Genomic DNA, 20,114 nt, shown 5'->3' on the forward strand with positions numbered 1-20,114 from the left:
CTCAATCTGGCCTGAGAGTCACTTAAGTAGCCCAAGCTGGCCTCTAATTTGCTGTAGAGCTTTAAACTTTTGCTTCTCCTACCTCCTGTGAAGTGCTGGACTTATAGATATGTATCGTTACACCCAATTGATCTGGAAGTTTGTCCTCAGCCATCATTTTCTCCCTCCCCATTTCCCACGGCTCTCAGAACATCCACTCACGGGATTTTATGCTATTTCTTTCCTCTTTTACTTTCTTTCCTTTTTTCTTTCTTTTTCTTTCTCTTTTTCTTCTTTCTTTCTCTCTTTCTCTTTCTCTTTCTCTCTTTCTTTCTTTCTTTCTTTCTTTCTTTCTTTCTTTCTTTCTTTCTTTCTTTCTTTCTTTCTTTCTTTCTTTCTTGGAGACAGGGTTTCTCTGTGTAACTCTGGCTGTTCTGGAACTCCACGCTGTATATCAGGGTGGCTCTGAGCTGAAGGAGACCCTGCTGCCTCTGCTACTTCTTTCCTATTTTATCAGGGGTCAACAAATCCTTCCTTTCTATGACCCAGTACTGTTAGTGCTGTTTGGACAGAGAGGTTTACATATCCATCAGCGGATAAGGACAAATAAATTTTTCTTAAATAAAAATTGTCCTTGGGGTTGGGGATTTAGCTCAGTGGTAGAGCGCTTGCCTAGCAAGCACAAGGCCCTAGGTTCGGTCCCCAGCTCCGGAAAAAAAAAAAAAGAAAAAAAAGAAAAAAGAAAAAAAAATTGTCCTTAATTTATTCCGAACTGTTACTCTCCTGTGCCCCCAGTCTGAGCCTTCTGTAATTATGGGCTCTTCCCTCATTTCTCGAGGTCTCTGTTGCTGCAGATTGTGAGGTTTTTTTGTTGCAAGCAGGCCTGCCCCTCGTCCCCTCATCCTATGGTAGCAGTGATGGCGAGGTGGCGCCTGAAGGTTGCAGAAGGTCCTCAGGTCTGTCCAGATGGGGAAACTGATGCAGGAAGGGGGAAAAACAACCTTGTCCAAGATCACTGAAGAACTTTTTTTTTCAGAAAGGTTAATTTGTGGCTTTGTGGTGAAAAAACGTGAAACACAAGAAAAGCTTATGTAAGAGGTTGCCTCAAAGATGGGACCATGATGGATAACATACTAGGTGGCTTCGATGTAAGGAGGAGCTGGTTCTTCAGGTCAAGAATGTGGGGGAGACTGGCTGCATCATGGGCAGATGGGGAGGGAGGAGTCTGTCTGATTCACAGGTTTCTCGCTTAGGAAACAGGGGTGCTGCTGACACCTGGAAGATGAGGACTCCCTAGCCAAGCCGGCAGGTTTTGAGAGTGTTAACAGAGATGGGAAAACCTTAGTTTTTGAGGTGTGTGGCATACCTAGGTGAGAGGGTCTCCCTGCAATCCTAATTTCTTCTGGGAGCCTGCCAGAGCCAGAGGGGTTGTCTGAAGTGAGGAGCACCCCTAAAACATCGAAGCCCTTGGTCATGGCACCTGGGCCCTTCTCAGATCCAGGAGGTAGAGCCGACAGCTTCTTCCTTCAGGTGACAGCGTTGGACCTGGCTCCAATCGTTTTGGGCTTAGGAGTGGACACTAAAAAGCCTCTCAGTGCCCTTGCTAAACTTGGGGAGAACAAGGGGTGGACTCTTGTCCAGTCATTTTCTCCCTGGTGATCTCGGAAAAAAGTTGCTTTTCCTCCTTCCTGCCTCAGTTTCCCTATCTGCACACAGAACTGAGGACCTCCTGTAACCTGCAGGCGCCACTAAGCCATCACTAACATAGGGCGAGGGGAAGAGGCGCAGGTTGCTCAGGCGTCTTCCCAGTCACACTGGAGGCTTGCGAGCTAGGAGGCGAGGAGCCAGCTGCGAAGAGGGAGAGCTGCCGGGGCAGGACCGGACGGGCAGGGCCCGGATCAGCGCCGACTCCGCGCCCAGGGTCCTAGGCTCGAGCCCAGGGCGCCCTCCCCGCTCGTGCCGCGTTTCTGACACCGTCAGAACAAAAGTGGCCGTCTGCTTTGCGCCCTTCGCGTCCCGCAGGCCCGGCCCAGCGCCGCAGCCCGTCGCCTCACGCACTGCCGCCGAGCCTTCGACCCTTCCACCCGAGCGCACTCGGCTCTTTCCGCCGCGGCCGGCGCAGGTGGAGGGGGCGGGGCGGGGGCCGTGCGTGGTGACGCCGCGGGGGGTGACGTACAGGCGTGCCCCGCCCCCTCCCCCTCCCCGTTCAGGCTCTGGAAAGAGAAGAAAAAAAACTTTCTTTTTTTTTTAATTGAGGAATCAACAGCCGCCATCTTGTCGCGGATCCGACCGGGGCTTCGAGCGCGATCTACTCGGCCCCGCCGGTCCCGGGCCCCACAACCGCCCGCGCACCCCGCTCTGCCTGGCCGGCCCGCTCCGCCCGGCCCTCGGCGCCCGCCCCGGCGGCCCCGCTCGCCTCTCGTCTCGGCCTCCCGGAGCCCGGCGGCGGCCGCGGCGGCGGCGGCGGCGCGCGGCGGCGGCGGCACGGGGTGGGGGGCCGCGGCGCGGCGGCGGCCCCGCTCGGCGCATTGTTTTTCCTCACGGCGGCGGCGGGCCGCGGGCGGGCGGCGGAGCCCAGAGCCCCCGGTCGTCCGGCCGCGGGCGAATTCATTAAGTGGGGCGCGCGCGGGGGGGCAGCGAGGCGGCGGCGGCGGTACCACCATGTTCCCTGGCGCCGCCTGAGCCGCGGGGCCGGGCGCCGTCGCTGCCAGCCGGGCCGCGGAGGCGGCCGGGCCGCTTGGGTGCCCGGGCCGCGGAGTGTCGCGCTCGGGAGGCGGGCAGGGGATGAGGGGCCGCGGCCGGCGGCGGCGGCGGCGGCCGGGGGCGGGCGGTGAGCGCTGCGGGGCGCTGTTGCTGAGGCTGAGATTTGGCCGCCGCCTCCCCCACCGGCCTGCGCCCTCCGCGGCCCGGCCCGCGCTCCTGCGCTCGCTCTTCGCTGGCTAGCCTGCTCGCAGCCGCCGGCCCGACCCCCGTCCGGGCCGCGTCGTGCCGCCCGCGCTTAGGGCTGTTTCCGCGAGCAGGTGAAGATGGCCGAGAACTTGCTGGACGGACCGCCCAACCCCAAACGAGCCAAACTCAGCTCGCCCGGCTTCTCCGCGAATGACAGCACAGGTGAGGTTGGGGCCAGGCTCGCTGTCAAGAATCCGCCGTGGGGAGGGAGCTGAGGGTCGCAGTGGCGGGAGACTCTGTCCCGGGCCTTGGATGCGCTTCCCTGCTGGGGAGGAAAAGTGAAGCGGGGGCGCGGCCGAGTGTCCGCACGCGTGGCCGGCCAGGATGACAGCGGAGGGGACCTTGGAGGTTTGGAGTGAGAGAATGCGACCAGAGGTAATGAAAGCTTTCAGGATCGGACCCCCACTCTAGGCGCAGCAGTCGCGGACACAGCTGCTGCCTTCTTACGAGTTGCGACTGAGAAGTTTCTTGGAATGTGTTGCTTGGGAAAACGCTTAGTGGTTATTTAGAAACTCTTGATTTTTTTTTTTTTGATCACCTAGTATTTTTTTTTTCAAAACCCCAAACCTCACTTGCGAGTTGTCATCAAAGTTGCTGTGGTGTCTTTCATTTACATACGTAACCTTAAAAAGAAGCTAGCAGGCTTTTAAAAGTCCATTTGGCCTCAGTCTGCCTTTGAGGTTGAGATGGTTTTACAGTGAAGATGTAAAATTAAAAAAATTAAGGACTTTAAATCTTTCAGGGAAAAAGAAAAAAGTGAGATACTCTTAAATCTTTTCTCCGACTCACTAAATAGCTTCCTTTCAAACTTTCTTAGGTGATCGTATCAGGTCGCCAAGAGTTTTCTGTTCGTTCAGTAATTCAGAGTTCTCTGGACAGCTCTATGATAACCTTGCCAATGATTCGAATTTCCTTTTTTAAGCTCTTCTTCCAAATTAAAAAAAGAAAAAGAAAAAAAAAAACTTGTACGCTGCTGCAAACAATGCCGGCTTAGCGCAGCTAGCATTTCTCTAGTACGTACTTGTAGCGGCATCTGAAAACCAGTTTCTGATGAATGGGTCTAAATCAAATTACATTGCTGCCTGCAGATTGGCGCTAGACACAGATGTTCAAGTTATGGAACTTTATGCGACTTTATACAAGAATATTAAAAATATTTCTACTGTGAAACAAAGCTTCGATTTCATGGCTTCAGTTTGAATAGTGTTCCTGGAATCCAGTCATGAAAGGAGATGGGTAACATTGGTTAATGTAGAAATGAGAGGGGAGTGTTCTCCCTCCTCCATCACTTTTCAGAAGATTTTTGTTGACTTAAAACTTGTTGAGCAGTAGGAAGGAGTAAATAAGTGAACGATTCATAGGTAGGTAGGGAAAAGCCACTGATGGTGCTTTGACTTTTAAATGACAAGTTGAGTTTGATGTTTATTTTCATAAAGATCTTACTTATTGATGAGAATTGTGGAAACGGTGGTTAAGTACACTTCTACAGAATAGAGCTGGCTCCCTTGCTTTAGTAATCTCGCTATAATCTTGCTATGCTTGAGCCAGAAGACTGTAATCATGTGAAATGTAGATCATACCAGACAAGTTTCGTCCTGAAGTTTATCCTCTGACACTGGTAACTTGAAGACTTTACAGCTTTGCTGTTACAGAGTGAGGTTGTTGTAGATTTTTTTCTTAAAGTGGGGCAAATTAATAAGATCATAAAAAGGCCTGTAGTATCTTATAAATCCAGAAGTTTACAAGATGGAACCCAAAAGATGGCTTCTCTTCTTCTTTTCTTCTCTTCTTCTCTTCTTCTTCTTCTTCTTCTCTCTCCTTCTCTCTTTTTTTTTTTTTTGCACAGCTTCTCTAACTGGATCGTCAGATATTAATGTGTTGCTAACCAGAGCAGAACTTATCAGAAAGGATCTTCTGCACTTAAGCACTTTGTCCCTTTCCAATTTTTACCCAGGAGAAGCAGAATTGTACTTTCACATTTACAAATATATGAAACAAACAGTAGTAGTTTCTAATGATTCTGATTTAAATGATCAGAGAATAAGATGGCATTCATATTTGAGTCTTTGGTTCCATGAAATGCATCATCACATTGTCTTGTGCTCTGAGGAAGGAGCCATTATTGAATACAGTAAATGAGGTGAAACCTTGTTAAGAATAACTATTAGTCTAAGATCCAGTAATGAGATAGACAGATCTTAAAGATGTAAGTTAAGCAAATAAATGGCTGAGGTATATACGTTAAATATGTTTAAAGCAGTGAAGGCTGGAATAGAGACAGATAACATTGAGAAAAATTCAATCTTGTTTTATTGAGGAATTGTATCTCAGGCCTCAGAGAGGAGATTGGGCTGGGTAGGCAAGGTGTGTGTTCTGAGCACTAATTTGAGGGAGGGAATTCAAGGAGAGGGAGCAGAGAGTTCTAGCACTGAGAAACAGCTGCTACTTGAACTATTGTGATACAGGCCACATCTTTGGGGACTGTGTTGTGAATCCATCAAGTGCATTTTAGTTGTGTTTTTAGGGATGATTGTGTGGAGAAGAGCGTGCCCTTGATAAAGAGGGAAGCTTCTCAGGCCTACGGAGTACTTGAAGTTCACCAAGGGGAGTGTCCATGTATGCATAAACCACTCCACTAGGGGCCAGGCAGTATCTGAGTGATGATTGCCTTTGTTACTCAAGATGGGGGAGAGCACACAGAGGAAGAGGGAAGGTGCCTGGAGGAGGGTAGCAAGAGGAAGGAGAAACTGCTCTTCATCTCACCACAGGCACTTCTGGGTGGCAGAGAGTCAGACTGTATCAGATGGTGGTGAGATACTGTTTTCTTGTTCTGTGTTGAAGTGTCAAGCACTTTGTGAGAAGCAGAGGACTTTATGTTACGAGTATGTAGTTGATCATGTATTTTGGACTTTCTCTTGATATGTCCAAATTAAAATAGCTTACTTTAGAATCTTTTAACACCATAGATTCATTGATTGAACAGTATAGAAAATAATAAATACTCAGGCAAATAGGCTTTTTTAAAACATACATAATTGGCAGTTCATACATTTATGAAGGTGGTTTTTTTATTATTTATATTTTTCTGTTTGGTTTGCCTGTTTTTTGTTTTTGAGGCTGATTAATTCAGACTGGCTGGAATTTGCTATATGAACTCTGGATCCTCCTGTCTCAGCCTTTTAATTTTAAGTACTAAAATTAGGCATACAGTATCATACTTAGTGACTTGGGAAACTTTACAGTAAACTTTGTGTATAACGAATAAATCATTTAAAAAGTATTGGAGCCAGCAAGATGGTTCAGTGGTTCAAGGAAAGTACTTGCTATGTAAGCCTCGTGGTCTGAGTCTGCTTCCTAGAGTCCATATAAAGATGGAAGCCGGAACCGACCCACAGGTCGTCCTCTGGCCTTTAGGTGTGACACTTGTGAACCTTCTCCCTCTCCCACTTGCACACACACTGTTGATCAGACATAATAACATTTTATAAAGTTTAAATTTGATTTTTTTGAAAATCAAACGCAGGTATATTTTAGCCTGTGCTGTGGCCCTAAACTGTGTGCTCATACTTTTATAATGCTTGTGCATTTTATTTAAAAAAATGTTTTCTATTTCTTTCATTCTTTTCCTTTGAGACAAGGTGATGAGGTATCCCAAGACAGTCATCAAATTGACTCTATATACTAGGCTGACCTAAAATTTGTGATTCTCCTGCCTCAGCCTCCTGAGTATTGCTGACATTGCAGGCATGCTCTATGATCACTAGCAAAAAGTTCATTTTGCAAGAGGCATAGTCTCACTGTGTTGTCCAGGTCAGACCTCAACCTCTACACTCTAGTGAGACTCTTGCTTCAGCCTTCTGAGTAGCTACACATTTCTTTCATGCAGTAGAGAAGTGTCTTTAAAGAGCACTTATGGTAAAAATGATTAGCTACTAACGTCTTTTTACTGGTAAATGGTACTCTTCATTGTGTGCAGTCTTTTGTGTTATTTCTCTAAAGCCATCTCAACAGCAAATGAAGAAAAGCTACATTTACTGCTGTTTTCTAGATGAGGACCCATGACTTAAGGGGGATGGGCTCTAGAGCTACAGACAGAACCAAACCTAGATGGTTAAAATAAAAGTCCTAGATTCAGACGAAATGGCTCAGCTTGTAGAGGTACTTGCCCCCAAGCCTGGGTTTGATCCCAGTCCTGGACGTGAGAGAACTGACTCCTGAAAGTTGTCCTTTGACCTTCATACATGGGTCATGACATACTTGTTCATGTATGTGTATACACACAAAAATTAATTAAAGGTAATAATGTATTTAAAAATGAGGAAATTGTTTTATAAATCTGTACCTCTAAAAGAGTTTACTTGACTTTGAGGCTGGAGAGAAGGTTCAGTGGTTTAGAGCACTCTTCCATAGACCCTGGTTCAATTCCCAGCACCCACCTGGCAGCTAGCAACTGCTTGTAACTCCAGTTCCAGGGGATATGGATTCTGTAGACAATGCATGCACTTGCTATACAGATACACATGCAGGCAAAACACCCATATACATAAAAAGTTTTCCTGACTCATGGACAGTGACATTTGCCAGGTTTCAGTAGCGTTCACTGTAGCTGGTGAATTAAAGACTGTAGGCCTGTGGCACACAACTGTAATTATAGTACTCCAGAGTATAAGGCAGGAGGGGCTAGCCTAGGCAACATTATGAGTTCTGGACAACCTTGTGCTACAAAGCAGGTCTTGGTGTCTCTATTTGTCTGTCCGCCCCCCCTGCCCTCTTTCCTCTCCCCCTCTATCTTAAACACACACAAACACATATACTCCTTTTCAGAAAATCTATAAAGTCCTTGTTTTACTTATTATTGTCTTGACTAAATGGGAGGTAAAGGTTTTCACCAGGTAGGACTATTCATGACTGTATCTTGCCATGACAGTATGAATCTTTGGGATCAGGAATGGTCTGTACTGGCAATCTTCAGAAAATACTGGGGTAATTGTGAAGCACATCAATGGTTGCATACTGTTAAAGCAAAAGGTAGGGTTCTGTAATTACTGTTATTTTTCTTTCTTTCTTTTTTTTTTTTTTTGGTTCTTTTTTTTTCGGAGCTGGGGACCGAACCCAGGGCCTTGCGCTTCCTAGGCAAGCGCTCTACCACTGAGCTAAATCCCCAACCCCTACTGTTATTTTTCTTGAGACAGGATTTCATGTAATTCAGACTGGCCATGAGTTCCTGATGATCCTGCTGCCTCCGCCTGAGTTTCTGGGATTACAGATATGCTGTATTGTATCCCACTTGATTTGGTAACTCTTAGACATGACTGAAACGGCTTGTGAGGGAACCGAGGTTTTATTCTGCAGTTGAGAATTGGTGCTTAGGTGTGAGCCAGTAGTTTACACCTTTAGCTTCTGCCATTGTGGTTGGCTCTCAGGACCCCACCCCATTATGTAGGACTCTGCAAATGCTGGTTTTTAGTGTTTTTATTTCATGTTCGAAAACAAAATAGTTTACAATGGGATGGCTAGCATGCCTTTGTTAAGAGTAAGTATTATGGATTTGTAAAGCTTGTTACCTCAGTTTTTGGGTTCCATTAGTGAGGGTGTTACCTCTTTTTCTTACTCAGATCAGCACTTGCTATGTATTTCAGGAAATTAAAGGGCACAAAAGTCTTTCTCAAAGGGGAAAAAAAAAGTCTGGGGGCTGGAGAGATGGCTCAGTGACCAGCCTGCGCTAGTCTACAGAGTGAGTTCTAGGACAGCCAGGGCTACATACAGAAATCCTGTCTTGAAAAACTAAATAACTAACTAAACAAACAAATAAAAATTTAAGGGTTTTATGCCCCATTGAGGTTAGTTCTAGCCAAGGAATTTTGGTATTAACCTCTCAGAGCTTGTGCTGGTGGGCACTGTGAACCTTCAAAGATTATGGGTGAACTTCCCAACATTTCTACAGTTCATTAGCACCAGGAATGCCCCCCAACCCCTTGACGTAATAAATAGATCAGTAAACAACTTTTTAAAAAGATTTATTTGTGTTATTTATGTGAGAACACTGATTGTCTTCAGACACACCAGAAGAGGGCATCAGATCCTTTTACAGATGGTTGTGAGCCATGTGCCCTGAAGAAATTGAACTCAGGACCTCTGGAAGAACAGTCAGTGCCCTTAACCACTGAGCCAACTCTCCAGCCATCAACAACTTCTGTAAAAGACTAGAGAGGTATTTCTGGCTCTGTGGGGCCTCTGGTCTCTAGATCTAACTATTGTACTCTGTCATTTTGGCAAGAACTCAGCCATAGATAGTATGTAGGCACTGCTGTCTCCTTTTACACTTTATTGTAGAAATCGGCATCCAGGGAATTTTCCCTTGAGCCACAGCTTGATGATGTGAGTGGTGTGGGACTCATGGTGTAAGTACCATTTGGGACTACTGGCCTGCTGGGCACAGCAGGGGCACAGGTTTGCTGAGACTTTTGCACCTGGCCTGGACAGTGTCTTGTAGGTAGATAGAATGGCCACTTCACAATTAGGAGCATCTCTTTTGAGTTGTTGCTGCTGTTCTGTAACAGCTTTATTTATGTACGGTATTTGAAATCAAATACATTTAACAAAATCTAACAGATACTTCTTGTGGCTTTGCTCTTTAGCTGGCCATTTTGGTTCTTATAGCTCACAGCATTCTTTTCCTACTACTTTGTCACCTCAAGTCCTTAGCATCCTCCCTATTCTGTGAAACTAGATGGTGAGTGGCTCTGTTAGAGCTGGTAGAGATGTCCCACAGTTACCCCACTGGCACTGAGCATAACACAAGGATGCTCACTTACGCAGTAGGCCCTTAGGAGATGTTTGAAGAAAATGCTCCTAGTTTTCTTCTAAGACTGCTTTTACACTGCTTGTCACCACTCTTTGGTGTTTGTTCTTGTTCGTGTTCTCTCTCTCTCTCTCTCTCTCTCTCTCTCTCTCTCTCTCTCGTTTGTTTCTTTTTTTCTTAATTTTTAGTGTCACATCTTGATGTTCTCGCCATTGATAACCTACTTGGTGGGTTCTGGCCAGGTCTCATTCCCTAACCTCAGTTTTCTCATTTGTAAAATGGGATGATGATTATATTTTGTTGTAGTATTGTCTGAGGTGATGTCTGGAAAATAGCTGCCCTGGAGGAACTGATCAATGAACAGGAGTTGGCCCTGTATTTATTAGGGTATGTGGCTGTGTTTTATCTTCTGGGGATTTCTGGGGGTTGCTAATGTGATCGGAGTAGTAATGGCTAGAAACTGTAGTAGCTGTGCATGTTTTCACACTCATTCCCATGTGCAGCTGTGTCTGTTGTATACCCTCACTGTATCCAGAAGTAGACATTGTATACCACACTGTAACCAGAATTCTGTAATCAGTACTATTGATTTTTGTTTCCATTTCACTTTTTAAATGGAAGATTTATTTATTTATGCATATAATGTGTTTTACCTGCATGTATGCTTGTGCACCTTGTTTGCCCACTGCCCTTGGAGGCCAGGCATCACATCACCTGGAACCGGAGTTAAAGATAACCATTAGATAATATAGATAATAGTTAGCTGCCCTGTGGGTGCTGGGAATCGAATGCAGGTACTTTGGAAGAACAGCTTGCTAAGCAATCTCTCCAGCCCTATTACTTTATTATTCTTTTTTAAACTAGAAGGGGCTGGAGAGATGGCTTAGTGGTTAAGAACACTGGTTGTTCTTCCAGAGGTCCTGAGTTCAGTTCCCAGCAACCACATGGTGGCTCACAACCATCTGTAATGGGATCTGATGCCCTCTCTGGTGTGTCTGAAGACAGCTACAGTGTACTCACATATAATAAATAAATCTTAAAAATATTTTAAACTAGAAACATGATAGCTGTGAATATTTAAAATCTTAGAAACTTAAGTGTTCTGTAAACTCTGGTAATTTTAAAACATATTTCATGGACTTCATAAGTCTTGGATATGTGATTCTATTCTGTTCCTTACTACTCTTGTGTCTTAAAATTCAGTCTGAGAAACCTGTTAGGTATTAACACTGTACAGAAGATTTTGGTTGCTGCCTTTCAGTGGCTTAGAACTGTGTTCACTCAAACTTAGTAGCAAAACTAAGAAAATACAAAATGCAATTTAAGTATAAAAATGTGGAAAGAGCAATCCAGAAGGGATGTATTTATTGCCTACCATTCTGAACGTCTCAGTATGGAGAATCCCAGGAAGCCGAGGAGGTCAGTGGTTTAGTGGTCTTCCCAACTCTTGTGTGGCCTTTCCTGCTGTACTGTAGTGGTAATCAGTCAGTTGGGGAAGCCAACTGTTTTCTCTGTCTTCAGGGCTGGAAATGGGACGCTGGCCATGGCTGTCCTTTCATCTTAGATGTCATGTACACATAGATAGCTTTTGTATAATTCTTCTGGTTGTGATTGGATGTCTCTCTGAAGCCTTCATACTCTTGGGCATGCCCTCTGTCCTCTGATGTAATCTGATATTAGTACATGTACCCTTGCCCTTTTGTTTTTGAGACAGGGTTTTGGCTGTCCTAGAATTTATTAAGTTGACCAGGGCAACCCTGAACTCTCAGAGCAATCCACCTGCCTCTGCCTCCTGAGTGCTGGGGTTAAAGTCGTGTGCTACTACAGCTGGCTCCTCTTCACCCATTCTTTTCCACCCTTCTATTGAAAATAAGACTTTTATTCCTCACATAATATATCCTGATTATGGTTTCTCCTCCATCTACTCCTAGGTCCTCTCACCTTCCTTGTCATCTGAATCCATCCACATTCTGTCTCATTAGAAAACAGCCGGGCTTCTAAGGGAAAGATAAAAGAGTCAGAGTATGACAAGGAAACAAGCCCAAGAAAAGGCACAAGGAATAGCTAGACCCTCTTGTTCACACACTCAGGAGTCCTGTAGAGCACTAAACTGCAAGCCATCGTATGTATCAGAGGACAGATGCAGGCCCTGTGCATGCTGCTGCAGTCTCTGTGCTTCAGAGGGCCTTGCTCTTCGTGCTCTCTGTCCACTTATGCTTCCTCTTTCACAGGGTTCTCTGAGACCTGAGCAGGGATTTGATGGAGATAATCCCATGTAGGGTTGAGTATTCCAAGGTGTCTCACTCTGGTTGTGGGCCTCTATTGTTTTCAGCTGCTGCCAGAGGAAGCTTCTCTGATGATGGCAGAACAAGGCAGTGGTTCATGAGTATAGCAGAATGTCACTAGGGGTCATTTTATTACTGTATTCTTTTATTAGAACAGTAGTAGTATTTTGGTTTACTTAGGTTCTTGGCTGTCCAAGTATCATCACTTTTATGTCATGAAGTGGATCTTAAGTCAAATCCAATATTGGTTGGTCATTCCCACAAGTGTGTGACACTATTGCACTAACATATCTTGCAGGCAGGACACCATTGTAGACTAAAGGGTTTATGACTGGGTTGGTGTGTAAGTTTCTTTTGTATTGTTAAGGGTACTTAAGATACTACCATGTAGGGCTCTGTATAGGCACCAGCTTGACTTCTCCATGTTCAGTGAGGTGTGTAGCTGTTGTCTGCAGCAATAGGGCCTTCCTGTTGCAGTAAATCTCCCACTCCAATACGCTCATGCAAAAATCACACAACTCAGTTACAGCATTTATAAGCCGCATGCCTAGTTTGGGCACATCCACCACTTCACTACTCTATTCCCTCGTTATGAGATCCTACTACTTCCCACTTCCCTGGGCCATGTGCTTCTGTTCATCTTTCTCCCACCTCCTCATCATATTCCTCTATGACACTGCTCTTTCTATACTACCTTTTTTCTTCCACTCCTCTTTCCTTTACCTAAGAAGGAAGAATGGAGAAGAGGAAAGGAAAGGTAGAAATCCCTGAGTCTAAGCTCTCTAGTTTCTTCCCTGTCCAAAGCTACATTTGTAAAGTATCTCTTAAAATGACAACATATCTATAATTCATAAAATAACCAGAACCATTCACCCCACCCTTAGGGACTTGAGCTGATGAATCTCTGTGATTTCTTCCTGTTGAATAGGAGCAAAGAAAAATTCTTTAAAGGGGTGAGGAGGGGTAGGAAAATTAAGAAATTTGGTTAGACGTAACAGAGCTAACTTTAGCATGTTATCCAGCCTCTATATGCTTAGAAGGTGAGGGCTTGACTGAATTTCTGACTAGATCCATGCGGAAGGTTGGATGAGGCAAGATGACCTGGAAGCTGGCTACAGGCGGGTGACCAAGGATGTCTGGCAGGGGCTAGGTGGGACTAGCCACTAAGTTTCAAGCAGGTGGAGAGTCAGAGATAATGAATTGGTAAGATCAGACTTTTCCAGCAGGAGATAGTAACGTCCAGCAATTGTGCCAAGGAAGGAGATTGTAAAGAAATTAACTGAGTGTGTGTGTTTTTTATCCATGGATTCAAGGGTCTCAGGAGGGACTGGTCACATGGTCACCCTTCAGAGCAAAGGCAGGTAAAGCAAAAGGAAGCTGGGAGGAGCCAGCGTGCATTCCCAGGCAAAGGTGGTACAATTTAAAACTGCACCAGCACCACCTTTGCCTTTAGTTTGTAGAAAGCAACCTATAGTCTTGGTAACAGCCTGGGTTTGGGGGTTCTCATGGGACTCCTTTGGTCAGCAAGTCAATTAGATATTACCTGTTCCTGGTACTGGAAGCTTCATTTGGTGACTGTCTCCTTCATTATTTCATTTAGATAGTGTGTGCGCGCGCGCGTGTGTGTGTGTGTGTGTGTGTGTGTGTGTGTGTGTGTGTGCCTGTGTGTGTGCCTGTGTGCGTGCCTGTGTGCGTGCCTGCCTGCCTGCCTGTCTCCCCCATTATTTCATTTTTATTGTGTTGTGTGTGTGTGTGTGTGTGTGTGTGTGTGTGTGTGTGTGTGCCCCCCCATGTGCACCTACGTCTTTACTGTAGTAGGTTTCCATACTCTCAAATGTTCCTTAATTTTAGCTTTCTCTCCCCTTATTCTGTTCCTCGTTCCTTCCCTTTCCAGCCCTCCTCCCCATTCTTCCATAACCATTTATTCTATTTCCCTTTCCCAGGAAAATCTATTCATCCCCCCCAGTCCCTTACTCCATACCTAACCTCTTTGGTTCTACGGATTGTAGTGTGGTTGTTATTGACCTAACACCTAATATGGTTATTATTGACTTAATGGCTAATATCCACATATAAGCAAATACACACCATATTTGTCTTTTTGGGTCTCTGTTACCGCCCTCAGAATGAATTTTTCCTAGTTCCATCCATTTACTCGTAGACTTAATGATTTTATTTTTAAATGGCAGAGTAATATTCTATTGTATAACTGTGCCACATTTTCTTTATGCAGTCATCTGTTGAGTGATATCTAGGTTGTTTCCAATTTCTGGCTGTTATGAATAAAGCAGTAATGAACATAGTTGAGCAAGTGTCCTTGTGGTAGGATGAAGCGTCTTTTGGGTATATGCCCAAGAGTGGTACAGCTGGATCCTGACGTAGATCACTTTGCAACTTCCTGAGGAACGAGGAACCACCTCACTGATTTCTGTAGTGGGTGTAAAATTCATACCTCCACCTGTAGTGGATGAGTGTTCCCCTTACTCCTCATCCTTGCCAGCATGAGCTGTCACTTGGGTTATTGATCTTAGCCATTCCGATAGGTGTAAAATAAAGTTTCAGTAGTTCTGATTTGAATTTCTCTGAAGACTATAGATGTTGAACATTTCATTAAGTGCTTCTGAGCCATTGAAAATTCTTTTTAAATCTATACCTCATTTTTAAATTGGATTATTTGTTTTCCTGATACATAGTTTTTTGAGTTCTTCTGTGATATTAGAAGTTGGAGTGTAGTTGGTAGTTCTGTAGGCTGCCACTTTGTCTGGATGATCTTCTGCATGTGTCTTTTGCCATGCAGAAGATTTTCAATTTTCTGAGGTCCTGTTTATTAATTGTTGGTTTTAGTGCTTGTGCTAACAGTGGTCTATTCAGAAAGTCTCTCCCGTGCCATTGAGTTCAAGGCGACTCCCTACTTTCTCTTCTATCAGGTTCAGAGTACCTGGTTTCATGTTGAGGTCTTTGATCCATTTGGAGTTGAATTTTGTGCAGGATGATAGGTATGGAACTATGTGGATTTTTGTACATGCAGCCATCCAGTTTGACAAGCACTGTTTGTTAGAGATGCTGTCTTCTTTTCCAGTGTTTATTTCTGGCTTCTTTATAAAAAAGCAAGTGTCCATCGATCCGTATGTGGGTTAATGTCTGGACTTTGAATTTGATCCCATTGATCACACTTCCGGTTTGTGTCAGTGCTGTGCTGTTCCTGTTACTAAAGTGCTGTAGCACAATTTGAAGTTGGGGATGGCCCTCTCCTGACTGCTTCTTGGAACATATCTGTCAGACCTGCCTTGTCCTGTCATCTTGCTTTAACAGGGAACAGGATCATGCCTTCCTATTGGTCTCATGCTTATTAGCCTTAAAAGAAAAGCCCGTACTGTGATGCTTGCAGTGTGTACCCCTGCCCTGACAGTTGTGGGGCTTTTGCATCTTCTACTTCCCGAGAGGCCTCCATGGGTGCTCCTCAGCTTGTAGATGAGCTTGGACCTTCTTGGATGGCTCTGTCCCAAGGTGCTTTACCCACAGAGAGAATGGGGTATGGAAGGCTTGGAAGTAAGCAAAGTGCCCTTGCCCTTTACCATTTCTACACAGTATAAAGGACTGTGGCGGTCCTAGAAAAACTAGTGGGGTCTTTTCTAGTTGCCTTAGACTATTTTTTAGTTCTGTGTCTAAAAGTTGAACTCCTATTAAAACTTACTGTTAAGAAATACTTGAATATTCTCTCTAGTGACATTTTCCTCTCTGTGTTTTGTTTCTATTGATCAAAAAGAATGTTTAGTTGAAGCATTGCTAAGATTAGTAAAACCTGACAATGAAAATCTTTCTTCTTCCTCCTCCTAAGTGTCCTATATGTTATGTTTGGGGATCTCTTAATTTGCCAATCTTTACCTGTGCCTTGTTTTTTATAATAACAATGTATACACAAAGTATTTCAATTAATGCTTTGAATCTAAATACAGAGAATGGTCTGCTTTATGGGGCTGTACAATTCTCTTGTAACATAAATTATTTTTAAAACAGAAAAGCTTCCCCTCTTAGTTCCCCTGAATAGTTTTGTATTTCTCACTACTCCTATATGTGTTTACCTATTTGATTACCTTGTAGGTGTGTGTATGGGGGGGTGGATGCATGTGTGCCAAGACATTTGTGGAGGTCTGAGGACCTGTGGGAGGGAGTTTTTTCTTCCTCTGCTTCATGGTTCCATGGATTGAACTGGGGTCATCAGGTTTGGCTGCAGGGCCTTTACTTGCTGAGTCATTTGCCAGCCTCCCGTTGCTAACTTTACAGTAGCATAGCCAATGAAACAGCAGAAAATGAGGATAACCTATGGAGAAGGCTAGGGTAACATTTAAATAAAATTTAATTGGTTTGGTATTTAGTTATGAGTTGAATGATGACACTCAGGAAGTATAGAAATCTATCAATAAAAGTAGGGTTTGCATTGATAGTTATGGACTATGAAAGCTTGACCCAGTTCTTTTGGATTAAAATATTTGGAGTATTTGTCACCTGATTAAAAGTAGAGCCTTCTAAGCATGACTCAGAGTTGAAGGAAATGTCAGAGCTTTTTATACTGAGAGCCAGCCATGTGTACTTGGGAGGGAGCCCTGGCCTTGGCTCAGTAGACATGGAAGTTTTGCTCCCAGCTCAGCAGCTCTGTGACTGGGGCCAGAGGCTTCACATGTTAGTGTTGGGGACAAAAGGGAGGAGACAGAGAGCTCTAAGAGGGAGCTTCTCCTTGCAGCATTCTGCTGTCGTGTAGTTTGATTAGCTTCGTGTGTATTGGACTGTTGTGGAGCTTGGCAGAGAGCCAGTTGAGGTAGCTATTACTGTTTAATTAATTGGGAGCATAGTGGACATTCCTTACTCCTGGGACCAGTGAGGGTCAAAGTTATTGATACAGGGATGAGGCCTTGACTCATACCTAAACCCATATTGCTTCTCACCAGGACAGTGTGAGAAGTTAGTTTTTCCCTGTTTTACTTTCCACATCATATGGGGTCTAGTGCAATTTCAGCTCCAGTCTGTAGAAAGAATGAATTGACAGCTAAGTTTGGAAATCCTACTAAACAAGCAATTGTGTGACTTACTTTACCCTACTTGATCTGTCCTTTATTTGGAAATTGAACTCTGATTAAGTGGAACTGGTTTCTAGTTACAGTTTCAGAGCAAAGGTTTGATATGGGTTAGGGCTTACAGAGTAAAAGGAAATCTGAGTGCAGAGAAATTGTAAAAATTGTCATTTATGGAGAGCAGCATTAGGAGACAGTGGCCCTGGGCTTCTTGTGCAACTTGTCGATCAGGTGGACTTTTTGAGAAGAGTGCCAGTGCGACCTTATTCATCTCTGCTTCACCCATGGGTCTTGAGGGAGCATATCTAGCTCTGTAGCATTGTTGGGTTTCCTCCTCCTACAGACTCTGTGATGGGAAGCCCTATCATTGGGAGTTATTCTTTTTCCATTCTCTTCTGTATTCGAGCTATGTTAATGTATGGCTCTTTACTAGCAAACGTTGTCCCACGGTGGACAAAGAATTTTCCTTTTAATTTGTGGGTGTTATTACAAATTAAGACTTGTAACCTAGTTAACAGCTAATACTGAAAATAGAACCAAAGGTAGAATCCTATATACTGATGATCAGGTGTTTGTAGAGCATTACCTGTCCACAGTTGATCTGTTCATGAAACCTCTTCAGGGACCATGGAGATGACAGGAAGTGAAGTCAAGTGAAGTCAGTCTTGTTGTTCTCATGATGACCTTCTTATTAGTACCTTAAGTGTGGAGAAAAGGATTGGGCATTGCCCTTGTTCAGATGATGTTGGTGATCTAGAGTCTAGGTCAGTGTTGTTTAGTAGGAGTTAAAGCCCACATGAACCATCAGGTACTCGAAATATAACAAGTCTGATATAAGAACTATTTAACTTTATTAAGTTATATATTTACTTTTATTTGTTTGAGACAGGGGTTTTAGTAACCTAGGCTTGCTTCAAACTGAGTAGCTGAGATTTGCCTTGAACTTCTAATTCTTTTGCCATCACCTCTTAAGTGCTACACTTTCAAGTGTAGGCCACCATGCCTGGCTAAATTTTAAAAACAATTAAGTATGTGGCCTTGTGTAACCAGTGGTTATTGTTTTCAACAGTGTGGCTCTAAGCTCATCTGCTTCTTGTATTTGTCTAGAGTTATCTTTAAGATACTTATGACTTAAAGACAAAATCCTTTTAAAAAACGGAAAATATTTTCAGAAATACTCAATGGCTTAGGTTAATTTTTCAGTGTTATTTACTGGGGCAATAGTTGTTTATACTATCGTGTGGGCCCTGGTTGATTGAGTGACAGGACAGGGCTAGACTCTGCTGTCATGGATGTACTCATGCTGGGGAAAGCAGATCGTGGACGTCTGTTGTTACAGTACTCACAGTGGGCACTGGGCTTGTGCAACACCGGATGGGGCATAACTCTCTGAAGGGTCTTGTGGGCTGAGAGCTGAGGATGAAGAGATGGCAGTTGGCTCTTTCTGAGCATAAGGAACAGCACAACTGTCAAGTACGAAAGTTTAGAGGTGTAAACTCAACACTCTAATAATTTGCAAAAAAACCAGTTTTCTTGAGTTGTCTCCTGGGCCACCCTAATTCAGGAACCTTCAATAGCTGGTTTAAGCTCCACCATTTCATTCTTTTATCCAACAGATATTTTGGTGCTTATTGTGTTCATTTGTGAGGGGTGGAGATGGGCACTTGGCTGGGTCATGGTATAGCAGCTTTTGTGGTGGAACTGAATTGGGTGGTGTGGCCAGCCAGCTCGCTCACCCATTTCCTGCAGTGCCTTTGCCACCTCTGCTTCCCCCAGAGGTTCATTGTATTACTTATGTGTACGCCTGTCTTGTCCTCCAGATCACAGTACGACAGCTGTTTTCCCCAGTGAGTAACTCTAGAAAGCTAACCTAAGTCATGCATTTAAAAACTCATTTTAAAACCTTCTTTTCCTTTCTTGTTTGTTTTTCTTTTCTTTTTTTCGGAGCTGGGGACCGAACCCAGGGCCTTGTGCTTGCTAGGCAAGCGCTCTACCACTGAGCTAAATCCCCAAACCCCCTTTTTTGTTTTTTGAGACAGTTTCCCTGTGTAACCCTGACTGTCCTGGAACTCTCTTTGTAGACCAGGCTGGCCTAGAACTCAGAGGTTTGTCTGCCTCTACGTACCAAGTGCTGGGATTAAAGGCATTTTCTCTCTCATTTAGAGCTGTAATGTGCACCCCTAAGCATGATACATGTGGGTTCTTTATATACTACCCTTGTACATGCTGATCCTATAGTAAACACACTTTACTGATGGATCTTAGAGGAATTGGAAGAATTAATATTGCAAGAGTAGGCCTCATTCTATCTTTCGTTTTCAGACTTCTTTTATCTTTAAAAAAGATGTTTGTAGGGGGTAGCCATCTCTTCAGCTTCCTTTTCCTTTAAAGGTTTATTTTGTGTGTGTGTGTGTGTGTGTGTGTGTGTGTGTGTGTGTGTGTGTGCGAGCGCGCCTGAGGAGTCAGAAGAGTGTCTCCTGGAGCTCAAGTTATAAGAGGTTGTGAGCTGCCTGATGTTGGTGCTGGAAACTAAACTTGGGTCTCTGCAAGAGCTATCAGTACTGCCGACCCATCTCCTGACACTCTCTTCCCCCATCTGTTCTTAGTCCAACAGTGAGGTGTTGTACTGGCTGGTTTTGTGTGTCAACTTGGGAGTTATCACAGAAAAAGGAGCCTCAGTTGTGGAAATGCCTTCATGAGACCCAGCTGTAAGGCACTTTCTCAATTAGTGATCAAGGGGGGAGGACCCAGCCCACTGTGGGTGGTATCATCCCTGGGCTGGTGGTCCTGGGTTCTATAAGAGAGCAAGCTGAGCAAGGCAGGGGAAGCAAGCCAGTAAGTAACATCCCTCCATGGCCTCTGCATCAGCTCCTGCTTCCTGACCTGCTTGAGTTCCAGTCCTGACTTCCTCTGGTGATGAACAGCAATGTGGAAGTGTAAGCTGAACTAACCCTTTGCTCCCAACCCTGCTTCTTGGTCATGATGTTTGTGCAGGAATAGAAACCATGACTAAGACGAGTGTGTTTGTGC

The 20,114-nt window shown here is 44.5% G+C and overlaps 2 protein-coding genes across 4 annotated transcripts in view; one reads left to right on the plus strand and one right to left on the minus strand.

Annotated features, from left to right (window-relative positions):
- Positions 1-1,788: 1,788 nt before the first annotated feature.
- On the minus strand, positions 1,789-2,642 carry LOC116909295 (collagen alpha-1(I) chain-like). The gene is made up of 2 exons (XM_032912834.1): positions 2,270-2,642; positions 1,789-2,192 (listed from the first exon to the last, which is right to left on the minus strand). Exons 1-2 carry the CDS (start codon positions 2,640-2,642, stop codon positions 1,789-1,791), a joined length of 777 nt encoding a protein of 258 aa, XP_032768725.1.
- The window catches only part of Crebbp (CREB binding protein), a 123,072-nt gene continuing 105,468 nt past the window's right edge, over positions 2,511-20,114 (plus strand). For all 3 annotated transcript variants that reach the window (XM_032913295.1, XM_032913297.1, XM_032913298.1), the window contains exon 1: positions 2,511-3,090. In XM_032913295.1, coding sequence (XP_032769186.1) covers positions 3,006-3,090 — 85 coding nt within the window. In that variant the 5' untranslated portion in view covers positions 2,511-3,005. The remainder of the gene's footprint in view (positions 3,091-20,114) is intronic.

The sequence above is a fragment of the Rattus rattus genome, chromosome 9 (assembly GCF_011064425.1).
Source record: "Rattus rattus isolate New Zealand chromosome 9, Rrattus_CSIRO_v1, whole genome shotgun sequence".
Classification (NCBI taxonomy): Eukaryota; Metazoa; Chordata; class Mammalia; order Rodentia; family Muridae; genus Rattus; species Rattus rattus.